Below are 27,825 nucleotides of genomic sequence, written 5' to 3'. Positions count from 1 at the left end.
GAAGAACCATTAAGATTCTAACTTGTAAGATCAAGAGGTGCTGTCCAAAGACATTAACTCTAAGGCTTTGTTCCCTATGCTGGATGTCTATCTTATATCCCCCATGCCAGTACAGGGCAGGAACATATGTACTTACTAAGCGGCTATTAAATGAACACAAACTGGCAACTATTTTTCAATATTATCAAGTTTCTTGTGATCTGGAGGTACACATGACAGTGAAAGACTGGGGTCAGAGATATAAAATCCTGTAGTCCTAACAGTGGTTGAAGTTCCTAAAGAGGGACAAAAGACACAGCAAGGGGACATTACAAGGAGACAAGGAAATTTACACAAGTGTGGATCAAACCAAGCCAGCAAAAGCCAGAGAAGGTTTGAGGTCTGCCTCAAAAACAATAAGATCAAGAGCGGTGATGGTAAGGAAAAAAGGCAACTAAAATGACATAAAGGTCACTGCTGCCATCAGCACACTGGTTTGGACTAAAAAGCAATGAAAATGATCTGTGATTACGAATCTTCTGGGCAGAACATACCTGGATGGAGCCCCAAAGCAATCACAAGCACTTTAGTTCTTCAGCTATCTATCTGGAACAGAAGTTGGGTCTTGGTGCTAAGTTTAACTAGAGCCAGCCTGACTGTGACAAATACTTTCCAAGTCATTAAGTAAATCCCAGTTCTGATACTGCTGAATTGTTTATCCACCAGCCATGTGAGTGTACATATGTATTACACACACACACATACATAGGCTGTTACTAGTAGAGAACACATTTTTCCAAAGTTAACAGGCAATCAGGATGCCACTGAACTTTGCTTAAGCATACTCACATGCTTCTTTCTCCAGGAATCAAAGTGAGAGGAAAATTATCAGGACGTAAGTTCTGGTTCGGCTCTAGCTTTATCTATAACCCTAGCCTAGGCCAATCATGTGAGCTATGAAGTGAAATGGAAAACAGTAATGCCCCACTTCTAAAATGCACGCACACACACACACAAAAATGGAAAGAGAACTGCAAGTAATCAGAAAGGTGTTAAAAAAAAAAAAAAAGGGAGAGGGATAATCAACACTACACAAAGCCATGGTTATGTATGCACCCAGCATACCTCATGACCTTCAGGTAGCCACTTCCAAGACATAAAAGAAAGCCAGGGAAGGTACAAAACAGGGCAACTAAGAAGTGTTTACAAAAATAAAGTGGCTTTTACCTTCAAAGAGTAAGAACTCCAATCTGGAAAGAAAGTTAAGACAATAAAATTGAATTCCATGTAAAATCATAATGATTGCAGATAAAAATACCAACAAGCCTGGCTCCATTTTATTAAAAGTAATTTAAGACAAATCCTGAAACACTCTACTAGGAGATGTTTTAAAACCGGTAAAAGGAAATCTCAAATCACTAGATGTTTGCGGGTTGTGTCACAAGTACAAAAGAGTAGTTTGAAAAAACATACACAAGTTTTAGAAGCATTGTTTGATTAATGGAGGCTATGCTGTTAGCACGTATTTCCAAAGGGAAGTTTCACAGCTACTCAGTGGCTATCAGTAGTTTTACTATCATAATACAAAATAGTTCTTGTGTTCTTATTCCTAAAACTAGTTTTTGGCCCCATCTACACAGTTCTGAGCTGGGGGAACTACCAGTTTAGCCAACTAGTTAACAGTATCCCATTTAGTCTGTATTTCAAAGACACCTAATGATATTTACCTAGTAAGACAGCAAAGAGCAGGTAAAATCCAGAAGGTAGTATAGGCTGTGGCTAAAAGCTCTACCATCAGCCTGACCTGGGTCCAGTACCAGATCGGCTACTTCTGGTTAGGTCTTAGACCAAAGTATCTCGGCACCTCCATTCCCACACTTATTTATACTTTAATTTCAAATAACTTAAAACAAGGACAGCCCATTGGAGATACTCAGTATTAGCTCTTCCGTCAAGTTTATTTTTGACTAAGATTATAACCAGGCCAACATGTTAACTTCAGTTCTCTCTTGCTGACTGAAGTTCCAGCTGGCAATTATAGGCCTTAGAGAACTTTTTAGAAAAGAAAATGTTCATGAGTGAAAAATAAGAGGCTGCATGCTGTAAAGGTTGGTAAGCCGGTGAGTTAAACCATATAGTTTTATGAGACATGTAGTCCGGAGTCTTTTTTTTGAAAAGAAGCCATCATCTCTTTCTTTCTCAAGCACCTCAGCAGTCACTCCTGTCAAGTGCATTAAAATCCTGTGACAAATAAAATCTTAAAAAAAAAAAAAATCCTGTGACAAAAAAAATGTATTATCAGACACTAGATTAACCAATTTCAAAAGACATAAGGAAGTATGAAAACAGCCTGCCCTCATAAGGAACCTTATGAGTTATAGGGAATGGAGAAAAGTTATTTTTAGTAAATCTATCCCATTTGCATGAAGCAGTATTGTCTGTTTATTTTCAGGGAGGGAAGAGATATTTCAAGAATTTTATTAGTTCAACTATGAGCAGACATTTCTCATGTAAAGGCTTAAAGTTTTCAGCAATGGAAAAATAAAAATATAAAGAAATCTACCTTCACATTTGTTCTTTCACATTCAGACAGCCACCTCACCTTTCTATTTTTATATTTTAATTAAAAATTGAGCTGTAGGGGATCCCTGGTGGCTCAGCGGTTTAGCGCCTGCCTTTGGCCCAGGGCGCGATCCTGGAGTCCCGGGATCGAGTCCCGTGTTGGGTTCCCGGCATGGAGCCTGCTTCTCCCTCTGCCTGTGTCTCTGCCTCTCTTTCTCTCTCTCTGTCTCTAGGTCGATCACGAATGAATGAATGAATGAATGAATGAATGAATAAATAAATAAATCTTTTTTAAAAAATTGAGCTGTATAGGTTAAAATTCTTAAAAATCAAGTTACTTTGATCATATTGTCGACACTAAACTTATTTTTAATTAGCTAAACAAAAAAAATCATGACACAATTTACAAATTTTTCTGCTTTCCAGGAGTAACTGAAATCATACGCATTATTCATGTATTCAAATTATGACCTGAAATAGGAACACAAAATAGCTTTTAAATTTCCAATGGTGTTTCTAGAAGATTTGGTTTGATGACTGTCACTATTATTTATAGATTATTGGCTCCAGGAATCTAAACTGAATTCTTTGAGGATAATAATCATGGATTACTATATTATATTCCTAACTCCTAGCACAAAAACACTCAATGGTTGTGAAATGAGAAGATCACACAGGAATCAACTATCAATGTTAGGTATAAACTAAACTTAATCTTTTTAATAAATATCTGACTTTTAGCCAACAATCTAGATCTGGTCAAGGATGTACAAAATCAATCCATTTAATATCCCTTCTTAAGCATTAACAACTTGATGGAGATGTTACTGTATTTCTGGTGGAAAAAAAAACCCAAGTTAATTACTTTTATAATACCTTTCAAGGGCAAAATCCAGAATGGGAATTTTTGTTAGTTCCTACTATAATTGAGAGTTTACACTACGGAGAAATAAACTAGCAACTGTTGTACATATTTTTGCAATCTTCTTTTTAAGGTTAAAAAACATATTACATTAATAAAATAAGATTAAAGTTAAGAATTTTCAACACCAGAACCCACCTTAATTTGGGTTTGCTACCTTAGACATTTTTTCAAATGTTTATTGATTAAATAAGATCACAAAAATTATATACTGAGAATTTACATTGTGTTCAGCTGGTAGACTAGTTCTCAAACTTCTTTCTTCAGGCTACTATATCCATCTATAGACACTTAAATATATTCTGCCCTAGACAAAAATCTTTGGATAAATTTTAAGAACTTATTGTTGCTTTAACATACTGTTCAGATTAAAATAAAAGCAACACTAAAATACATAAATGTTATCTTTTAGAAAGCAGTGGACATTGGCCAGATTATTAACATACTATTTCACATTATTAATAATCTCCCTTTGGCAGACATTGATCAGTTATAAACTCAAAGAAATGACTTGAAAAAAAAAAAAAAAAGAAATGACTTGAGAAGTCAGGCACGGTAAATAAGCCTTAGGCTCCTCCCTAATATATAGTGTCACATTACTGTCATGGTGACCGTCCTTAAATTCAGGACTGATGAAGAGAATCCCTAATTCTAACCCGAAATACCCATTACTTTAAGCAGAAGTCTACAAGCAAGATATTAACAGTTAAGAATTAACAGGCTTTTAACCAAACTACCAGTACCTACTGACATACATTTCCTATATGGTTCAAATTTTCATGAAATAGAACAACAGAAAAGAAAATACCTGGAATAATCGAAAACCATTATTAATTTATCTAGAAAAATGTTCTAAGGCCACCTTTCTTTCCATATCAGGGGAGTAAACGTTTTCTTTAAGAGTGCTTAAGTTAAAAAAAAAAAAAAGTGCTTAAGTTAGGACACCTGGGTGGCTGAGTTGGTTAAGCATTTGCCTTTGGCTCCAGTCAATATCCTGAAGTCCAGGGATGGAGCACTGAATAGAGCCCCACATTGAGCTGTCTGCTCAGTGAGGAGTCTGCTTCTCCCTCTGTCCCTCATCCTGCTCGTGCTCTCTCAAATAAGTAAAATCTTTAAAAAAAAAAAAAAAAAAAAAGGCATAAGTAAAGTAGGTTCTTCACACCACCATAAAAAGTAACCATACTGGTTACTTTTATGAGTATTTTTGTATTCTTGTGCATGCAGGCTCACACACAGGTCAGGTAAGTCAAGTTAACAAACTCTTTCACCAAGTCCTTGAAAAATGGAGAAGGGCTGAAATCAATTAGATGATGGAAATGACTTAATATGCCAATACTTTAAAAATGCTTAAATGCTAGTACAGATATGGGGGCATCTGGTTGGCTCGGTCATTAGAGCACGTGACTCTTGATCTCAGGTCCTGAGTTCAAGCTCTACCTTGGGTGTGGAGCCTACTTGAAAGAAAGGAAAGAAAAAAAGAAATACTAGTACAGATAGAACTCAAGAATAAAAATAGGGATCCCTGGGTGGCGCAGCGGTTTGGCGCCTGCCTTTGGCTCAGGGCGCGATCCTGGAGACCCGGGATCGAATCCCACGTCAGGCTCCCGGTGCATGGAGCCTGCTTCTCCCTCTGCCTATGTCTCTGCCTCTCTCTCTCTGTGTGTGTGTGTGTGACTATCGTAAATAAATTAAAAGAATAAAAATAAATTTGGATTTTGTGAATAAAATATGTTAAGGTGAAATTTAAAAATTTTAATTTGGACAGTGGCACCTCTTTCTAAAACAAGTATTATATTGCCTAAGTGAAAACTAGCTTTTCTCAGCAAAGTTCAATGACATTTCAGCCTAAATTTTTATAGATGATGGATGAAAAAGCAAATGATAACTGAACTACCAACGTAACACATACATAAAAACACACTTTAACAATCCACTTTAATTTAGGACAAATTATTTTAAATCATCTTAAATTCAAACGAGGTTGGCCTTATTTTAGGCTTAAAGGGCTTTTAACAAATTTTTTTGAAAAGTAAAAATTTTAAAGTAAACATAAAATTTAACACTGAATTCTGACTTCACATTATTAGGCCTGTTTTTAACCCAATAGTTAAGAGTGTACACTTAGTCAGGAAGAAAAGGTTTTGAATCCTGGCTTTGCCGCTTCGTAAGACAGATGAACCACTAGCCCCATTTAACAAATTAAATAATCTCAATCTCTGACTTCCTCATGTGTCAAGTAGGGACAATACCACCTACCTTAAAGGGCTGTTGAAAAAAAAAAAATAAATAAGGGCTGTTGATTACATAACACACAACGTAAGGCAATTCTTTAGCACAGTGCCTGGTATGTCATACACCACGGTATTAATAACCTACCATGAAAAAAAGCTTAGCTAAGGAAAGGAAACAGCAGATTGTTTGTTTTCTATACCTTATCTATTTTTATTTCTCAAAACCAAGTTTTAGAGTTGAAAATCAGGTATTTTGCTACATAGAGACTATCTACCTTCTAGCCCTTCTATATAAAAAATGGATACATCTGCCATTTCTGTTCTCCACGAGCATTTCCCATCTGTCGATCTTCATCCATATAAATTGTTTTTAAAGTCACCTTTAATTATTTTCTTGCTTAATCTGCTTTAGCTTTTCACCATCCACCACCAGATTACTTTGATCTAATTACTGAATGTTAACCATATTTTTTCTCTCAGAATTCGAGATTTCAGGAAAAATAAAACCACCTGAGTATTTTTTAGTAATCTATCAACTTTCCCTTCTAAGCTTTCAGAAGTTATTTTATCTTCCATGACTCTTGTAACCTGCTTTCTGATCTAGTTCCTAAATAAACATGCCATGCCATTTGTTCGGCAACCTAATTTTTGGTTTTTCCTTCCTAGAGCTATTTTCCACCAACTCCCTAAAGCTTTATTAAAGCCTGTTTTTCTACACTCACTTCATTTTCTTGAGGACGATGCTCCTAAACTCCTCTGGATCCTTAACACTATTCATATTTGTGGTGGCCTTTGCCAAAGTTTTTATCTCCCAACTAGATCCAACTAGACCAACCAGATCCTGCAAACATCTATTGCTAATACCTCTTATATTAAGGTCTACTCTGAATCCTGCAGGGAGTGTGAAATAATCTATTACTCAACGTGTAGTCAGGACACTGGCATCACCTAAAAGCCTGTTAGAACTGCAAATTCTTGCCCCATCTCAAATCTACTGAATTATAATCTGGATTAAAAAATAAATCCCTGGGGCACCTGGGTTGAGCGTCTGCCTTCGGGCTCAGGGCGTGATCCTGGAGTCCTGGGATGGAGTCCCATATCAGGCTCCCCGAAGGGAGCCTGTATCTCCCTCTGCCTGTGTCTCTGCCTCTTCCATGAATACATAAAATCAATTTATTGATTTCCATCCACACTGAAGTTTGAGAAATAATGTTGAATGATAAATTGTGACCTAAACAGTTTTTAACTAGAAAATTAAAATCATCAGAAGTTCTTTCAAAATTATTTTTACAAACACAACAAATGGTCTCATTTACTTTTTTTTTTTCACATTTTGGAACGTCAAACAGAAACAACATTACAACTAACAAACTAATATTACTCATTATTTTAAAAGTTTTAATAACAATATTAATTATTGGTTTTATTTAGACAGATTAAATTTTTCCACATCAAATTCTACATAAATAGGACTAATCAGGTAAGGTTCTGCTCCATAACAGGAAGCATGGAATGTTTCAATATGACCAGCCAATGCTTAAACATGTATCATCTAACCAAAAGTATTTAGTATATCATATTAGTATATGTATATTTAGTATTAGTGTATCATAACTTGCTGAAGTATACACAATTTAGTATTAGTATATCATAACTTGCTGAAGTATACACAAGTTGCTTTGACCAAACCTGAATTCGTTCAGCAAAATAAATAAAACCCCTTTTTATAAGCAATAGGTTCAAATGAAAACAATTTGTTTTGATAATATTTTGATTGATCAATGTTTCAATACAAAAATTTCAAAAAGAGTGATTTAGCTGATAAAAAAATAGTAGTGGCTTTTAAAAACATATGAACTGCTTTTGAGCTACTTAAAATCCTGGACAACTGAAATGTGCAGTTTTAAAGGATTACTGGCTCAAGTACTGAAAAAGTATAGGCACATCTTTGTCTCCAAATTCTATTAAAAAGTGCTTGATACAGTATGAGATCTTCAATAATGCAGTATTTTCATATTAAAGGAAATATTTTCCCTCTTACATATTTGAAAACTGCGGGTGAGTTCTTCCCCCCATTCCCAGTGTTACTGTCCTTGACAATACTGATCCTCACCCTTTACCCCTGTGGAAGATAATTTTAAAGTGATCTAACCTCATGTTATTTTAAAGGCATGACATGAGTTGCACAATTTTATGACTTATTTAACCTCCTGCTCTCTTAATAAATGGATAGCTGGGCCTAAAAATCACACCCTCTGGGAATTTTAAATAAATAGTTGAACAAAACACTATGCTTATTAGTTTTTTTTTTCTTGTTAGTTTTTGAGGAAATGCCTATACATGGATCATGAGTTCAGTCACAAATTTCAAGTTTCAGTTAACAGAAATGTGATTATTTTTCATAGCTATAGGCAGAAAATATTCCCCTATGTGAATATAATACACACCACTGACAATACCTACTAAAATCTATTTCTAAAAATAAACTAAGAAATTCAGGGCTTCAGGTAGAGCCAAAAGACGCCAATAGCTTAAAATATAAAATACTAAGCTTAAAATGATCGTCAAATGCAACTTGCTCTTATTTTTGGAAAAAACACACCATACATCAGGTAAGCTGTCCCCATCTCCAGCTCTGTCAATACCTAAAGGGGACCATATTTAGATATTTTTTTTCTGTTAGAATATTCCTTCCTGTCTCTGTGAATGATCTGTTGATTTCGGACGAAATCAACAAATAAAATCTTTCTGGAAAATGCTAACCTAGAAGTATTTTGTATACTCTCTTATCTTAAAACAGAAGGGGGAAAAACAGTAGGGTAATCACTTTTTCCTCCCTATGAGCTCACATTTATTTAACAGTCTTCATTCAAAAGAGACAGAATATATTGCTATTCTTTCTGAAGAGTTTATTAATTTGTTTATAAATCATTAGGTCCCTATCACATTTCTCCTAGGTCTTTTTTGCTATTAATGGTACAGTCTGCAGAAAAATGAGCACATTTCTTCAAGTAAATTTCCACTGAGTTGCAGAACTTCTACCTCTTTGATAAAGAACTAAGTACAGCCTCAAGGGAGAACTCACAAAGAATAAGGATTGTATTAGGGCTCTCCTCAAGAGAATGGGATCAGTATGAAAACAGAAACCCTTATAACATTTTAAGAAATCATCCTCAATACGGTACTTCTTGTATACTGGAGACTTTTCCCAATGATGCATCTAAATTCTCCAACAAAACCGTCCTCAAATATTCCCTCGTCATGTCTTCAATTGCTGGCATGTTATGTCAAGGGGTCAAGAACACCAGGGTTATGAGTAAGATGGCTACTGAAAGCACTGTTTAAGTGTTTTCCCTTTTCCCACCTCTGTATGTTTTCTAGGATCTTTCCCAAATGGATATGCCACAATTTCATCAGAAAAACTTGACTGGCAACCTTTTATGCCAAAAGCCAACATTCTCATCTTACAGTTGTAGGCCCAGGGCTAATCCCCAGTAAAGCTACTTCCTGACACTTTAAGAGGCCCCCTCAAGTTCAGCCCTTTTATTTTTACTCCTTCCCACTCCTTCACTGCCTTCCTTCAAACCAGTACTCAATACCTAGTACTGAATTTGAAGACAGGAACTCCATTTGACCACAAAAGTCTCAGTTACAGAACTACTGAATCTGTTTTGCACAATTGAAACCATCACGCCCCACCCAAAATCACCAACACAACATTTTGAGCATGTTAGATTTTATTAAAAATATTTAACATTGTACAAATATTCCAATACAGTTATGGTACCTGAACACTGTACCAAAAGCATGATTTTTATTAAACTGCTGATTAAGTGGTCTTGCAAATGTTCCTATTTTAATATTATCATATTACTGTATGCATATAGCAATGTAATGTTCGCAGGAGCTTTCAGCTCAATTATAGAAATAGCCTTATAACAGTACTAAATATCTTAATAGATTTGTTAAAGTACAATTCTACCTATGTTACTGAACAGGCTAGAGATGTCCCTTTTGTCCATGCTAAATGAAAAATCAAGAAAAGCAATGTTCATGGGATCCTGACAAAGTTACTACATAAAATGAAAGCCCTTGTTTACATTTGAGGAGATTTAAGCTTTCCCCCCACCCCACAATGTCTCCCTTTGCTGATCCCATGAAACCCATTTTGTTGTTAGTATATAAAAGCCAGCAACTAGACTCTGTGCTGCATTTTCCTTAACTTAGATGAACCCCTCAGAACTACTTGAGTGTTCCTACTGCTTACTATCAAGCTTTCCAAAGAGCACATTATTAGTGCAATCTTTATAATCTTTTCTATAACTGGTACACACATAAAATGTGTCAGAAGAGAAACAAGTACCTCCAACCAAATGATGCAATCACTGCAATTCTTAAAGTATAATTACATTTACAAAGTAGTCTACAGCAAGCTTACAGAAAAGATTTCAGGATACTGACTAGTACGTGTAACACCTAAGAGATTCTCCCTAGACTGATATACATTCAACCAACAAAGGAGGTGTAAGAATATTAAAGAAGTTCTTCAGGCATTATTCATAATTACTTTTAATCATTGATTATGTCATAATACTTTTTTTATATGTTATGGCCAGAAATGCTTAGTTATTAAATTTAATATCTTTGATTTATTCTTTACTAACATGGAATGTTCTACTAGGAGAGATTTTAATCTTTAGTAATTATCTAAAAATTGACTCCTAATTGGACCAATACCTACTAATCCCAACAGCTATCTTGGGTTTCAGACAAAATACAAGTTGTTAACAGATTTGTGGTTTTGCTATTTCAAGGTTCTAATATTTAGTTTTGTTAATGTCCTCTTGACCCAAAGTCATTATATCAAATGTATTTTTAAAACAAGCCTTCTGTTTGTGAAATTACTAGAACTTTAAAGTTTCATTTTACAATGTTAAATTTTGGGGGAAGATTTAAAAAATAATTTCTCCTAGTGTTTAAATCCTCCATTTTTATCAACACCTTCCTACTTTTACTAATATCATCTTGCAATAAACATCTCTTATGATGCATTGTGTTAATTTACCCAATAAAAATGCAAATATAATAAAGATATTAAAGGGACTGAAATCATAGTAAAATGAAAGAAATTTATTGTATAAGAGACTTTAGAATCTATCTTGTAAAGTGTCTATTGATCACCTAAAATATACCCTGAGTATTTTTATTACTTCATACTTGCAGACCTTTCCTGCTAAACTGTAATTTGAGAATAAAAAGTATGAAGTACTTATTATATGTTCCTAATTAAGAACAAAATTATTTAATATTAAAGTCTTAGTTGTCTACAAGGCCAACATAAATGCCCACTTATAAAATATGGGCATTCTCCCACACTTAATGCCCCACTACTGATAAAAAAAAAAATAGGAAAAAAAAAATTTCTTACCAACAATTCCACTGGTTATCGTCCCCAGCGAACCCCACCTAGCAAGTCGACATCATGACATGTCAGGTCAGGGCAGCCTCAACCTCGCTTCCCTGATAGTCAGGTGATAAAAGGAAGGAGTTAAAACAGGAAAAGTACACTTGCAGATTTCTGGATAACATCTGAAAATGGTTAAAAAACAAAAACAAAACAAAACAAAAAAACCTAGAGCTTCTGGTAACCTCTAAATAAAAAATACATATGCATATATATTTAAAAAGAAAAAAAACTATTCTAGAAAGATTAACAGTAACTACTTCAAATTAAATATTTTTATTAATCACTGAACAATACATTAAATATGCAGTATTTTTAAGGCTTGATGCTTTTGTTTCAAAAATCAGAACTAATTCACAAACTTCTAGTGCAAAAGTAAACACATTTGGTTAGTGGATTTGTCATTCTGAATTCTCTAGTCAGTCACCCAATCCACGGGCTTACTCAGAACTAAGTTAACAGAAGCTCCCATTCTTAGAGAAACATAAACACACTTATAAATCCAGTGCACTCTTTCTATAAGGCTTTTTCTTAGCTGCTCACTTAAGAGATGCCGCATAATAAGGGACAACACTAATATTAACATTTCTTCCACACACTTTGGTTTTGTTTAAGAATACTGGATAGCTCAGTATTAATAAAATTCTCTTTGGAAAATCAAAACTGCAAATTTTAACATATGTAGAAGTGTTTATAATTGACGAACAATAGCCTTATAGCAAGTATTTACTGGAGGGGTTTTGGTTTTTACAAATAATACACAATTAATAAAACGTAGGTATGATTATCCAAATGGGCAGGAGGCAAATGATGTAATGAGTTTCCAGAATATTATGTGGCTTTATGCTAGGAATGGAATTTTATGTTCCTTCTCTTTTGGAATTTAAAATAGAATTTATTTTGATGCATGCTGATCTTTTTTAAAAAAGGGTTCACCTCCTAAGTCGGATTTCAAATGAGAGAAAAATTGTCTATTAAAAGAAAGCATTGGGCTTTCTTATGCAGAATAACCCCAGCAACTAAGAAAACTGAAAAACAATTATGCTGAACTCTTTTGCTTAAAAAAACTAACTACAGAACCATAGTAGCTCAATTTCCATATCAATTGATCAGATAAACTTGGATTTATTAGAAATCTGGCAACTTATTAGAACTTTTTTGCTTTTAAAAAATTAAAACACCGTCATATAAATACATACATTTAAGCAACTGCTATAAATGAGTGATCAAATAAAAATTAGCATTTCATTATGGGGAAGGGGTATATTTAGGTCAGTCTTAGGGTACCTACAAAGAAGAGGTTGGCCTCAATATGAAGTAAATATATTTCCTAACACACGTTACTGTAGCAGGCTCATAAGTAAAAGAAAATGAATTAGGTTGGGGAACAAAATAGATGGGATAAGAGCAGGAAATAAAATTTCCCAAAACTCATTAAAAAAAATCCATTAAAACACCTAATGAAAATCTAAAATAAAGATTTCCTACATGGACATTTCTCAGATTTATGTATTAGATTGTTAGATTTATTTCTGTGAAAAGTTAAGTTTTGAATCTGTTTTCTCTGACTGCTGCTACAGCAATAGTTTACAAGATCTCAACAAGGGAAAAGGCACTAAACTGAAACTTAATGTTCAAAAAGTTGTGTTTTTCTAGGAAATAAAATAGCTACAAAAAAACCGATAAAGCAATATTAGAGGGACATCTCTTAGACATATTTTCATCAGTGAGAGTATAATATTATTTGCAATTAAAGGAAAGGATTTTGGCATGGAACCCAAGTTTTAGTCTTATGTTTTTGCTAGGCTTTATATTTTAAGATGGGTAGGGGAAGCACAATCAATTACTTTTTCAGAATCACTTTTTTTCCCATTCCTAATTTTCTTCCTGATAACTCTGTAGCTGGTAACATCTAATTTTAAAGAAATACAAATAAATCAAATTTTACTTATAGATGCTTTCTTCTTTCCAAGAAAACTCAAGATTTTATTTAAATCTAATTTAGGCTTATACTTCTAACCACAAATTGTATTTTCAAAGTTTAAAAGCAGCATTTAAAAAATGTTTGGTGTCTTTACTTGCATACATGGGCAGAAAAAAAACAAGTGCATGTAAGTTTTACCAAGTAAGATACCCATGTTAATTTGGAACTACCATACAACAGACTACATAATTCCTTTGTGAGTTTCCAAAAACACAGAAGGAATATTAATAGGGCCTGTTAACTTACCGAACTATGTAATAAATGTACTTTTTAAAAAAGAGAAATGAGATACAGATTTTCATCAGTAAATACTAATTTTCTTACTTGAAATCAAAAGAGAAGCCATGAAACCCAAAATATAATCTAAGCATGCTCATAAGGAATTATGATTTTGAAATCTACTGCTGTCATAAAAGACACCAAACAGGAACAAAACACAAAATAAAGGTGTGCCTATTTTAATTATTCCCTAAGGGGCTTATTTTTATAATTTAAAAACATTTTAGCCCCACCTAGGAGTAAAACGGAAGGGAAAATTTTATGGTAATTTGAAAATGATCCAGACTTTTTGTGCACTGTAAAGTATGGATTCTTTTGTTCCTCTTATTCTCAAGTAAAACTGTCATTACAATAATTCCAAATTTCTAAAGAAAACAGGGAAATAGATGCTATAACTCGGCCAACAAAAACTTTAGCCAGGAGAGTAGTAAAAATAAATAAATAAATGAGATATTAACAGAAATGTCAGAAGTATGACTAGTGGGTATTTTTAAGCCTTTCTTATAAGGCATATAAGTGCTTCTCAGAGCAAATTTATGTAGCAGTAAGAAATTATATTCCTAACCCAAGATTGAAATGGTAGTCACAATCACGTATACTAAAACTGAAGTTTAATCTGCAGTGCAATTGACGCCACAGTTCTAACATTTTTTTTCCTGTTATACATTCATTTATCCAGCAAATAAGGTCTTCAGGCAACAAATTATCCTTTATAGAAAGAATGTGGGTCAAAATAAATTGCAGTCTGCTTCCCCAACCCCATTTTATTTAACGCAAATTATCCAATGCCTGCAAGAATGTTCAAAGCCTTTGAACCTGTTTTATAAAAATAAAGGATAAAATTTCAAAATTAGAAGAGACTATGAGAGAACACCAATCAATAAAGTGCTATTTGTAATAAATACTAGAATTTAGACTAATCCTCAGTTTGATAGCCACAATGCATATTGGAATAGACAAGAAATTTTGCATGAATTTGATCACTCACATAGGCAGTTATAATTTGAAAACAATATTCCTTGCAAGGATTACGAATAAAATAATGTTTTAGGACACAATTGAATTTGAAATAGGTAATGTTTTGAATAGATTTTTTAGTTTTATTGAAATCTTACATGAACAAGAAATTGGAAATACAATCACATCAAAGAACAAATTGTCACGGCTTTGACGTTTAAGCCAAACAAATTTTGTAGGGCAGATTTCAAAAAGGTGTGAAGTTATAACAATTTAAAAACACAGTTAACCTACTTCTAGGAATGCAAAACATACAATCATAGGTTATTTTCAATACAAGAAAACTTAAATTTGTTTGCTTTAATTTCTTAAAACTACTAAGACAAAGCACTAGCTTGTATTTTTATTTACAGCATACTCCATACTCCTATGTAGTCTATCCCAAATCCAAAAAAATGAAACTGTCCAAAACCAAAGGTTCTGCAAAATCATGATTTTAACAGTGTGCTCAGCTTGTTTTTGAAGCTAAAATGAAGCCTGAAACGATAAAAGCATTGTAACCCCCAGAATAAGGGAACTCTGCAAGCCCAATAATGTCCAAGAGCATTTATGAAAAGAGGAAAAAAATAAAAAGACTTGAGTATATATACAATAGTGATTTCTTCAGCCCAATACAAATGGCAGCAAACTGCTACTGAAAGATGAAACAGTTAAGCCAATTTTTTTTTGAAGAATGTAGATCTAGAGCCAATCGGATCTTGCCAATATCATTTTCAAACCCTCACTTGTCTATTTCCACTGTTGCCCATAAGTATCCTGATAAAATTCCTGGTTGTCATTATTGTAACCATAGTTACCAGAATAGTCACCACCTTGTTGAAGCGGCTGCTGAGCGATGGGTTGGGAACCCCAGTTCTGTTGGTTGTTGGTCTGGCGGCGCTTGGAATCAGGTTGGTTGTACCCATCTGCCTTTCTCTTGCCTCCTACATTGCCCCCACGATTGCCCCGAGATCCACGGGAACCACGGCCTCTCTGCTGTTGTGCAGGACCCCCTCTGCCACCCCTAGAGCCTCTTGGTGGTCCCAAAGGTGCCCCCCTCTGTGAATAGCCAGCTCTACCTCTTGGAGGTGGTGCTCCCCGCCCCCTTGGTGGTGGTGGAGCACCTCGCCCTCCCCTTCCTCCTCCTCTTCCTCTTACTGCATAGCCATCATCATAGCCGTAGTAGGGATCTTCATAGCCTCCACGATAGTCGTGATAATCATAACCATAGTAATCATCATAGTAATCTTCATAGCCATAGTAATCTGGAGGGTAGCCATATCCACCTCTCCCCCCACCACGACCCCGACCTCTAATTGGAGGTGGCATACGAGGAGGAGGGTGATAGTAATAATCTTCATACCTAGCAATGGAGGAAAGGGAGAAAAGAGAAAAAAACAAATTAGCTTACTTCAAGACTATTCCTGAATTTTTTTATTAACTCGATCTCTATTACCAAGTTATTCTTTGTTCAGAGATGTAGTTATTAAAATGTAGACTCACGCAGTGCTTCTGGAAGCCTGTCTAGCAGCTTGACGCTCTTTCCTTTTCTTGTCTGGTGGCTTGGCTAAGACTATTTCAATTTCTTCCCCTTCTATTTCTTTGCCATTCATTTCATCCATGGCCTATATAAAATTGTAAAAATAAATTTATTTTGCAAGTAAGACAGTGCTTTAAAACATAATTACATAAACCTATCTGTGGCATTTAATACAATTAATAAACAATTTATTTCACAACTATTTTAACTGGCAAAAGAAATCTAGCCATGAAGAAAAAAATACAAAATACTTATTTTCCTCCATCTTACTTATGTGTAAATTATATTCAAAACAGAACTCATGTCCCACTATTTATAAAGATAAAAGGGCTTCTAGAGTTACCTATCACTGTTCCTTAATTCCAAATAACTAACCCTGCAAAGTTGAACTAAACCAAAGAAGCAAATCCACATCTGGGAAAAGTGCTGTAAGTAACACAAACTTTTCAGGACTCAAATTTTTAAATAAAAATATGGCATTCAACATGTAAATATGAAACTGCTCTTTCACAAAAATCTTAAAAGATTTGAAAGACAAATGAGGTCACTGAGATTATCAGTGAAACTGAACAAGACTCGGACCAAAAAATGCCTAGGTTTCCCCCACAACACTTCACCTAGAGCATACTTAACCTGAACAGTTAAGAGCAGAGCCCAGAACAGACATGAACTAAGGAAGACTCGAGTGCTCACCTGGAAAGTAATCATTAAAAGCATTCTATGCTCTACTCCTTTATATATGTTGTTCCACCTAACAGCCTCTGCCATACTTCCGATCAAGTAACTCAGTAACAAAGTATCACACCTCCTCCCCACAGCCTTTCTTTCTATTTCCCTACACTACCTTTTCCTCTCTGGACAAACAGAATAAAATGTTCTATACATAGAGCATTCACTTATCTACCAGCATGTAGACAAAGATTACATCAGTCCTCCTCTACATGCTAATTGCTCCCCTTTACCACATTTAGCTTTTGGCTACTTCACCTAAAGCAATGAAATAAGTCCACAGAAGCTTCTCAGTTGCTGAGACATTTTGTAATTTCAGACTTCACTACCCTACCAGTTTTTATACTTCTTTGCAACTAGAGGCAACCGGTTATTTAGTAACAACTAAATGAATAGGAATACTTAGAAGGTATAAATTAGTTATCTGTGTTTCATACCACTGGCAATTTCAGAAACTAACATTAAATTCAGCACTACACTGAATTTTGTAAGCAATGCTGTCTCACTAATTAGCTTTCATCAAAAGACAAACCAATAAATTCTAACTAGCCAAAGATTCTATAAAGCAAATACCCTGGGCAGAAAACAGAATCTGCTCAAATTAAAGGGGGCAACACTCCACAAGACCATGAAGAAAAAGGACAAGGCCTGACTGAGACACTGAGGATTTTGAACCTACCTCCCCAAATACATAAAACAGCTCTTATTAATGTTTTGCCTTCTCTCCCCTCACCAAGAAAGGTGAGAGGAACAAGAAACTAGAAATTTAATCCATTGGAGATTATACTGATCATTATTGGCAGAAAACAGCACATATATTCAGGTTTTATACTCTAGCCACCACATGAAAATACTTTTCCACAATTTTCAGTTCTATCATCAAATGGACTACTGTATGCAACAAGTATCTCTCACCAACTACTGAAATCAGCAACACATTTAATACTATTAGAATTCTGGGGGCGCCTGGGTGGGTCGGTCAGTTAAGTGCCTTCAGCTCAGATCATGATCTCCAGGTCCTGGGATATCAAGCCCCGAATCAGGCTTCCTACTCAAAAGGGAGTCTACTTTCTCTCTCTCTCTCTTTCTCTCTCTCTCTCTCTCTCTCTCCCCCTTTACCCCTCCCTACTGCTCATTCTCTCTCTCGCTCTCTCAAATAAAATCTTAAAAAAAAAAAAAAAAAGAAAGAATTCTGAAATGACTGAAGAAAGACAAATTTATAAAGAACTAACCACTGTCTCAGAACACATCTGCTGAATTCTATAGGCTGTGCTGTGTGTTATGTACACTGCTCTGGATCTTTCACAGGTCCACAAACTATGATAAACAAAGTAGTTATAGTATGATTTGTTACCTATTTATCATTTACAGCACCTAATTACTGTATCTTGTAGTATTTCCAGGGCATCATGCTATCAAATCTTAAGCTTACAAAAACAATACAGAGATTAAAAATAACTTGCCTGAAATCACAAACCCAGTTAGTAATAATCAGGCTTTGAAATACAAAGTCTTACCTGTTACATTACTATCACTTCACAGATTATTAAAAGAAAGTTCCAGAGTTCGGCAAAAGCTGAAAACCAATTTTATTTCAGTTTTTAAAGTCATTTTATGTGTTTGCAAGTTTCAACAACAAAATTCAAATATCAAGAAGCAAAATTTCAAAATCTCTACCTTAACAGCTGCTCCTCTGTCTTCAAAATGAACAAATGCATAGTCTTTCAACTTCTTCACTCGTTCAAGTTTTCCAAATTCAGAAAATGACTTTTCCAGTATTTCTTCTGTCACTGTAGTAGCCAAGTTTCTCACAAATAAAACTTTCACCTAATACAACAAATACACAAATTGGCATTGGCTACTTAATTTTAGCTGAGGTCTTACATTAAAGTATTTCTTCCTATCCTCACTGCAGGCCTTCCTTCTCAAAAACATTAAATAGGGGCGCTTGGGTGGCTTATTTAAGAGTCTGCCTTTGGCCTAGGTCATGATCCCAGAGTCCTGGGATCGAGCTCCACATCAGACTCTCTACTGAGAGCCTGCTTTGAAGAGCCTGCTTCTCCCTCTCCCTCTGCCTGCTAGTCTGCCTATTCATGCTCTGTCAAATAAATAAATAAAATCTTTTTAAAAATTAATAATAAATGTGTATCACAGAAAATATAAAAATTGCCAAGAAAATTACTCTGTCAGTTACCAATTTACATAGATTTCTGGTTCCTTCTCCTGCTGTCATTAAAGTACCTAACCCTGTAAACAAAACCTTCAAGGAACCAACACATAATCCACAAACTTAAGAGGTCCCTAAGTATCAACTAAAACAACATGTTTTGCAGTTCTGCTCCCCTAGAACTGAGTGAGCTAATTCTAAAGTTCATATGAAAAAATAAATAGGAAAAAAAAAATAACAAAATTGAGAGACCAGCCCTACCAGATATAACAAACTATAATGTTCACCTGGATAAAAATAAAAGTTGGGGGGGGTGCCTGGCTGGCTCAGTCAGAGGGGCATGTGACTCTTGATCTCAGGGTTATGAGTTTGAGCCTCACACCGGGTGTAAAGATTACTTAAAAATAAAATCTTAGGGGATCCCTGGGTGGCGCAGCGGTTTAGCGCCTGCCTTTGGCCCAGGGCGCGATCCTGGAGACCTGGGATCGAATCCCACGTCGGGCTCCTGGCATGGAGACTGCTTCTCCCTCCTCCTGTGTCTTTGCCTCTCTCTCTCTCTCTGTCTATCATAAATAAATAAATAAATATTTAAAAAAATAAATAAATAAAATAAAATCTTAGAGACGCCTGGGTGGCTCAGCGGTTGAGCATCTGCATTTGGCTCAGGGTGTGAACCCGGAGTTCTGTAATTGAGTCCCCCATTGGGCTCCCTACGGGGAGGCTGCTTCTCCCTCTGCCGGTGTCTCTGCCTCTCTGTCTCTCATGAATAAATAAAATCTTTTAAAAAGATTAAAAATTAAAATCTAAACAAAAAAAGCTGGATTCATATCTCAAAATACACCTGGATAAACGCCAAATACATCAAAAATTTTAAAGGGGTAGGCAGGGGTGGGGATGGGGAGAGAAAAATATTAGAAAAAAATAAAGGTAATTCCTTTACATAACTACTCCAAGGAAGGCTTTGTGACTTAAAATCTATTATATAGGGATCCATGGGTGGCTCAGCGGTTTAGCGCCTGCCTTTGGCCAAGGGCGTGATCTTGGAGACCCGGGATCGAGTCCCACATTGGGCTCCCTGCATGGAGCCTGCTTCTCCCTCTGCCTGTGTCTCTGCCTCTCTCTCTCTGTGTGTTTCTCAAAAATAAATAAAAAATCTTAAAAAAAAAAATCTATTATATAAAGGAGCAGTAAAATTCAACTACTAGAAATAAATGGCTTTCACATGGCAAAAACATTCCAGAAGTAGAGCCAAAGACAAATTACTTCTATCACAAAGAGTTAATCTCTGTTTTTTTTTTCTTTTTAATCAGAGCTCCAGAAAATAAGAAATAGCTCAATGGAAAACTGAACAGAAAGACAGACAAAATTCATGAATACAAGGTTCACACAAGGAAACACAAATGGCCCTTCAACATATTAAAAACTTAAACCCATGCACAGTAAGAGAAGCAAATTATGATGGTTTACCAGACTGGCAAAATCCAAAAATATGATCACACACTATTTTGATAAGGATGAGGAAGAAAGTGGGCCTCTTATATTTTGCTGGTGAGAGGGTAAAATGGTACAGGGGAATATGGCAATATCTTAATAATTACAGATGCATGTACTCTGTGGCCTGCAATTCTATCTCTGAGAATCTATCCTACAGGTATATCTGCATTTTTAGTAACTTGACAGGACACAAGCTCATTCATTACAGTATTGTAATAATAAAAGATTAAAAACAAACCAATGCTCAGCCAGCTGAATACAGTATAGTACATCCACACAGTGGAATCTTATGTAGCCATAAAAAAATGAGGAAGAGCTCTAAGAGTAGATATGAAGAGGCTGCCAAGATACACTGTTACTAAGACATTTTTTCCCTTTTTTACTTCTCTGAAATAGGGATCCAACTTCCAGCCAATGTGACATGCAAGCAGTGTCATAATTTAATTGTAATCACTTCTTAGTGGTATACATAATAATGGTATACTTCCTCAGAGCTAATGATCCAGGATAACGAATAAAGAAAATATAGATCAGTGAATGCAGTAGATTACCTGTAACCATCATTTAAAGTCAGAAAGTATTTAAATACAGAATTTGCCTGTATCTGCCTAAGTAAGAAAGGAAGCACTAAAAGAATAAACCAGAGGCTACTAAATCTGGGTGTGTATTGGAGATAAGGGAATACAGTAGACGGAGCGAGGTAGAAGTGAGACTTCTCTGTCTATACCTTTCTACATAATTTTGATTTCTAAACTAAGGAACTATTCAAAGAAAAAAATGAACATACCCACTGAACTGTTGCCTCAGATAAAGGAGTATATGAATAAAAATTACTTGGAGGAAGGTATTAATTCAAGGGCGGGAAAAATCTGACACTGTCCACCTCCACCTCTACCCCCTTTATTTTTACAGTGTTGTCATAGGGGTCAAACTCTATGTTTCACAGGCGTCGGTTGGTTTATTTACTTTTTCCAAAAAATTCAATACAAATCTTTTATTCTTTTCTTTTTTTTTTTTCAGAGAAGAAACCAAAACATACTATTTATAAAGGCCCCCTTTTCATTCTGAAACTTACAATCTAGGAAGACTAGTTTCTGGAATAAAATGCTGACGTTTTCTAACCCTATAGAAGTTTAGGATGCATTTAATCTGAAAGGTTTTAAGAGGTACGTGGATAGTGTTGATGAACAAACCACCAGCTACACTGGTTTTCTGGAAATTTTATTCATCTAATGTGTAATATACCTATGCTTTTTTAAACATGTTTTTACAGAAAAAGCAATACAAACTCTACTCAGTTTCTACAAGGCAGGTCAAAATTGTAAGGGTTAAGAGATTTATCCAACTTCAATAAAATAGAGGACATCCAAGTTCAATAGGTTTGTCCAAAGTCAAATTATATTAGAAGAAACAAATGAATTAAAATCAAGTTATAAATAAATAAGTACATACATACATACTATTTAAATTCCCAGTCCCTTTCCTTAACACAAATCTAATCAAGGAATACAAGAAAAAAGACAAGGAGCAGCACATCTAAGCCCTTCTCTGGTTCCTTCTCAGTGGATCTTGTCTCAACCCAGAGATGTCTTTACCTATAAAAAGATCACACTAGCATAAACTGGGACTCTCCAAACTAATTAGAGTGAAGATTACCTGCTCAGAACCTGGAATAAAAAGCTTTAGAGAAAGACTTCTCAGATTAGGAGAATTCAACCACTAACTTATGGTCATCAGAGAGTTGCTACCTCACCAAGGGGAGAGACACACCAAAATACTAAAAATCTCACTAAAACAGCAGATGCAACTCTGATGAATCTCTTCACTCTGAGGAGTCACTCAAAGGTAAGCCTAACAATCAGGACTCATAGCACCATTATTTACCAAAGATTGTAGCAATGCAAGTATAAGGCTTAGGAGGGCCTGCCATGTATATTTTGCTACTATCACATAATAGCAAGCATGATAACCCTTTGTCTTTGTTCATGGAGACAACCGTCTAAGGGAACTTGATAATTAAATTTAAAAAAAGAAAGAAAAAAATCAGCCATAAATTTAAATAAAATATAATCAATGGCCATGTAATAAAAGTCATAGGATGGTCGATGAGGATTACAATTTCATAACCCCCAAAAAACATTACTTCTGTCTTGACTTTTTTAAACTTCTGTAGCCCTCCTAGTACCTAGCACTAAACACATTCTCAGTGTATATGGAAATACTTAAAGGAATTTCATTTCAGTTCCTTTTGTACATTTAATCTCTGGAAAAAGGGATGATTTGGAAATTTCTAGATACCAACAGACTGTTAAGTTGGTATTAAAGCAGATCCTAGGGATGCCTGGATGGCTCAGTGGTTGAGCGTCTGCCTTCAGCTCAGGGCGTGATCCCGGGATCAAGTCCCACATCAGGCTCCCTGCGGGGAGCCTGCTTCTCCCTCTGTCTGTCTCTGCCTCTCTCTCTGTGCGTCTCTCATGAACAAATAAATAAAATCTTAAAAAAAAAAAAAAAAAAAAAAAACACATCCTAGAATTAACATCAAGAACTATATTTAACATGAAACTTCTAAAAGTTGAGCTTTACCGTGAAGCACAAAATTTAAATAACCATCTCACCCCCAGCCCAAACAACTGCATTTACCTTAGCCATGACTTCTGGATCTGGTTCTTCCACAGGGTCAGCCCATTCAACTGTAACTACATTTCCCCATACTTTTACTTTTCCACTCATCAGTCGGCGTCTGGCTTGTGCTGCTGACTTGTGATCCTCATATTCAAGGAAGCAGAACCCCCGATTCTTCTTTTTGTCATCGGGTTGATGATAGAGAATAACGTCCACCAAACCCTCTGTTAAACCAACAGCCAGATATATAAGCCAAAAGCATCCACCACACATCTAGCGATTAGGCAGACCTAAATCCATTTGCCGAAGAGCAAAAAATACTGAAGAAGCCTCAAAATGATTCCCTAATTACCTAGTAGACAATTAAATCAGCATTGTTAGATATAAGTTGTCAAACAGTATTTTATGTTCTTTTTTAATTTTTCAGGGTCCTGAGGATACAGCCCTAAAAAGGTCCAGTTACTGTATTCTGACATGTAACATATTACCATGTTTTAGAGTGTTTGATATAACATGACCTTATAAATTTATGAAAATACTACCAAGGAATTTAAAAACCAAGTTATAAATATAAATTCAAGAGAACTTACATTCAACCAAGTAATCATGATCAAAAATTATCCTTGGATCTAACTTAAAAGTTACTGTTTTTACCAAGAATGAAAACGATTGCTAAATAATGGTGTCCCTCTGGTCTTAGTCTTGTGTTGTCATCTTTCCACATATGTTCTTTCTTGGTAGTATCAGCTAGTTTGTACTTTTAAAAAGCTATCTATATCCTTAAGAATGCTTACATTTTATTTCAAGCCCAGACTCAAAGACATTTCCAATTTAACATGTCCAAAACTGCAGTCACCACTCCCCAAATCTGTCTTCTCTACTTTCCTATCTAATAATAAGAACCACCCCCTGGCTCTCAAGCAAGAAACTGAGGACTCATTCTTGATTTTTCCTTTACTCCCCTACCCAATTTCAAGCCCATCTATTTCTTTCCACCTTCACGGCTATTACCTTAGTCCAATCTTCTGTCCGAACTACTGTGATACTAAGTGATTAGCTTGATTAGCTCCTGCACTTAAACCCCTCTAAACCATTATCCATATAGCAGTGGGGATAATATTCTAAAAACATCAAACAGATGTTACTCCCTGCTTGAGATCTTTAAATACCTTCTTGTTCTACAAAGAGTAAAATCTAAACTCCTTAAAAGGTCCACAAAAGCCTTGCCTACTTCATCTAATTCTACCTTTAATTCTACAGTAATTTTAACAACACTGGCCTTCTCTCGGTTGCTTTAATACATCCAGTTCTTTCTTGCCTCAGAGATTTGGCACATCTTGCTCTCTTAGGATGCACATCCCTCTGCTCTTTATATGCTACATCCTCCTCATTCTTCAGGGCTTGCTGGAAATGTCATTTTATCAGAAAAGCCTTCCATAACCATCAAAACAGGGATAGTAGCTATTCTCCAGCTAAGTATCCTTTATTTCCCTCTTCTCAGTGCTTACCACATTGTGTAAATATTTAATTTTTGGTCTTATCTCCTTTCCCAGAATGTAAGCTCTATAAGGGCAGAAAATAGATCTTATTCACCACTGCATCCCAGCACACAGCACAATGCCACCACTTTAATAGGCACTGGATAAATACCTGCTGAAGGAATGAATAAATGGATAAGAAGCCAAAAAGGAGCTGACAGATAATAAAGTGATGAGGTCAAAGAACTGCACTATTAGAGGCATGTGCCCAACACAACTGCGATGGATGGTGGCAGTGGTTACAAAGGAGAACACTAGAAATCAAGATTTTGGAGTGGATAGAATCTCTGGCAGCAAGCTCCAGAATGTTCTCTGGATGTGGGGGAGCTGAAGTAAAGAACTGGAGATGAGGTAGTCTTAGAACTAGGAGGCTAGGAGACTGGACGGTCCATCCACTTACATCTCAAAGGTACTACTAAGTCAATTTAGGGCAGAAGAGAAAGACTATGAGCCGAAAGCAATCTTCAATTAATGGGAGATGAATCCAGAAGAGCAATAGGTGACAGCATCAAAGAAAGAGAATGGACAGTATATATGGATGACAAAATCGTGTTTTTTATGAGGGCAAGTAATGGTCTAAATCAGTATTTCGTTTTTTTTTTAAACCACAGCTAGCATCAGAGAATCTCTATCCACGTTTAAAAAAAAAAAAAAAAAAATGAAATGGAATAGGAAAAATTACGCCAGATCGTGAAAGTACAGTTTTGTTAAATTTTGTTTCAGTTATAAAGGTATATGGACCTGTGATGTAAAATGCACTTCTCAATCAATTCCATGGATTTAGAACCAGAGATTTTGAAAAATCTGATCTAGACAAGGTAACAGAAAGGAGGATAAAAACTTATCCTCTTGGCCCTAAAGCACAATGGATGTCAGGAAGCCTTCAATGGAGGGCTACAGGACAAAGACTGGCAAAACCTAAAGATTAATGAAGGTACAGACAGGGACATTCCAATAAATTAAGGATATAATGGAACATGCTTAGACCAAACCACTGTAAAGCAGAAAGGAGGCAACTTAGACACTGAAGATTTGAATTTTTAGATTAATATATACCTCCTTTTTATGTACTTGTAAATAATACCACAGATCTCCCAAAACTAACTTCTACTAAATACATTTTTGTTTTACCTGTGACTTTACTGAATTCTTCCAGAATGTTTTCCTTAGTCTTATTCTTCGGAATTGATCCAACAAAAAGCCTGTTGTTTGCCACAGAAATGCACACTCCAAGGTGTTTACCAGGGCGAATTTCATAGCTGTCACACTGCAGGGAAGAAAAGAACCAGATACCCCACAACCATCCCAAACTCAGGACAACTGATCTCAATCTAAAAAATTTAACAATTTAAGGCCAAACACTTCTTGCTTCACAAACTCACCGAGTTCCCTCATGCTTACCATTATATAAATGTGTATTTTAAAACTTGTTATGGTCTCTCATCTTAGTTTGGTTAACTTTTACTGTTCTTCTGAACATAAATGACTCAGTTATTCATTTTATTTTTAAAAATATCTTATTGTCATATTTCAATGTTATCTATCTGAAAAATTTTCCAGAGAATTTCAGAAAAAGTACTCAAGACTGATCATTCAAGGTCCTTAGAGATAAAATTAAATACAGATAAGCCAAAAGCAAAATAACAATGAAGAGTTAATAACTATGTATAATCAATAAAGAGAAATTCAGAAAAATTTCACATTCTACACAAAACACAGTGTTCTGAATGTAAACATGAAAAGTTTTAAACTGCATATCAAACACAATACCTTCAAAATCATATGAAATGACAGGAAAGAAAAAAGGCTTTCTTTAAATCACTATGGTGGTGGTGGTAGTTTCCTTAGCTTCTTAGGCTTTAACATCACTTACCCATTAGCTTACTAAAAGATACATGATTATTAAAAAAATAAAAATCATCCATGTGTTGCCAAAAATTAGGAAATAAAGCTTTGAAACTTCTCAATAAAAACAAGTTGGAAGCAAAAGTTCTTAATAAAAACTAAAATCTGGGTTAAGCTAGAAGTGGAACTAATTGAGAAGTGATTAATGAAACCAAAAGCCCTGGTGAAAGAAGTACCCATTTTAGAAGGACTGGAACTAGACAAAGTGAGGCTTTTAGATGTATGCAAAGAGTATGCAAAAACAATGACAGTCATTTTAAGTTACTGAGATGGTAGTACCAAAACAGGTGTGAAGAAATTTACACAACTCTGTTACAATGTACTACTACTACTACTAATACTATTATACTATTAAGTACAAAGGGTAAAAGGAAATTACTAGATTACAGAAGATGGGCCCTTCAACTAGTATAAAAGGAGAGAAAGAGTGAAGACAGAGAAGACTGAAGGGCCTGTAAACAAAAGATAGAAAGAACAGGCAAAAACTTAGAAAATAAACTATGATTATTAGGCTGTAACAAAAATAGTCTCAATCATTTCCTGAATTGTGTTCTAAGAGTCACTGTCACCCAGTTATGTTCCCCAGAATCCATCCCAACCTTCATTTCACCTTTCAGAATCTTGTCCTAAAGTTTAACAGTAACAATTCACATCTTTTTTGCCTGAAATCTAAAGAGGGAACTGCAGAAGCCAAATATTCAAAAGAAACTTTAGATATAACCAGTCTAATAAATAACTTACTCAAATTATGGGAGATTTTCTCTAACACATTATTTCTTGGGTATTTTCATTCCTTTTTACTCTTATAATCAGGAAAAATAGAACAAAGATCACATATCAAATGTATCAACATCTAATCATTCAAAGCAAAAACTAAAGAAAATGAAACAATGTTAACTGCAAACATTTTTAATTGAGGTGATTTACCACTAGACAGTGGGTATTTGTTTATCACATACCAGTTTAACAGCTTCCTGTGCAGCTTCCTTTCCACAGAAGGTAATAAATGCATACCCTCTGTTCTGACCAGACAGTGGATCCATCATAAGACGTAGATCCCAAATGGGACCAGCCTTTTCAAAAAGGGGTACCAACTCATCCTCATATAAATCTCTTGGTATTTTACCTACAAACACCTGAAATAAAATCTCAGTATTAGAATCCCAAAGTAAGCATTTTAGAGCCATAAAGCCGAACTACCTTACTTCTAAGGGGCTAGAGGAACAAAGATAGCTAAGGAGGAATGAGGACAATTTAAATCTTTAGCAGTTAACTCTAACATTTATTATAATGACCTTAGGATCATTAACATAGAACAATATTCCACACTGAAAAATGGAAACTAATGTGAGTGTGCAAAATCTGTACAACTAAATTTTTTATTTTTAAAGTTTACCTTTTTTTCACAATAAC

The 27,825-nt window shown here is 35.2% G+C and overlaps 1 protein-coding gene across 6 annotated transcripts in view; it reads right to left on the bottom strand.

The window, feature by feature from the left end:
* Nucleotides 1–14,498: 14,498 nt before the first annotated feature.
* HNRNPR (heterogeneous nuclear ribonucleoprotein R) overlaps nucleotides 14,499–27,825 on the bottom strand; it is a 32,126-nt gene continuing 18,799 nt past the window's right edge. For 3 of the 6 annotated variants that reach the window (XM_072827869.1, XM_072827867.1, XM_072827866.1), the window contains 6 exons: nucleotides 27,372–27,548; nucleotides 25,639–25,774; nucleotides 22,988–23,193; nucleotides 18,364–18,513; nucleotides 15,921–16,042; nucleotides 14,499–15,780 (listed from right to left, as the gene is read on the bottom strand). In XM_072827869.1, coding sequence (XP_072683970.1) covers nucleotides 15,168–15,780; nucleotides 15,921–16,042; nucleotides 18,364–18,513; nucleotides 22,988–23,193; nucleotides 25,639–25,774; nucleotides 27,372–27,548 — 1,404 coding nt within the window. In that variant the 3' untranslated portion in view covers nucleotides 14,499–15,167. Of the gene's footprint in view, nucleotides 15,781–15,920; nucleotides 16,043–18,363; nucleotides 18,514–22,987; nucleotides 23,204–25,638; nucleotides 25,775–27,371; nucleotides 27,549–27,825 lie in introns of all 6 variants that reach the window. The other 3 variants (XM_072827868.1, XM_072827865.1, XM_072827864.1) reach the window with 1 other exon arrangement.

This window comes from Canis lupus, chromosome 5 (genome assembly GCF_048164855.1).
Source record: "Canis lupus baileyi chromosome 5, mCanLup2.hap1, whole genome shotgun sequence".
NCBI classification, from domain to species: domain Eukaryota; kingdom Metazoa; phylum Chordata; class Mammalia; order Carnivora; family Canidae; genus Canis; species Canis lupus.
The sequence above is the reverse complement of the archived record's forward strand: the minus strand, read 5'-3'. Positions and strand labels throughout refer to the sequence as shown.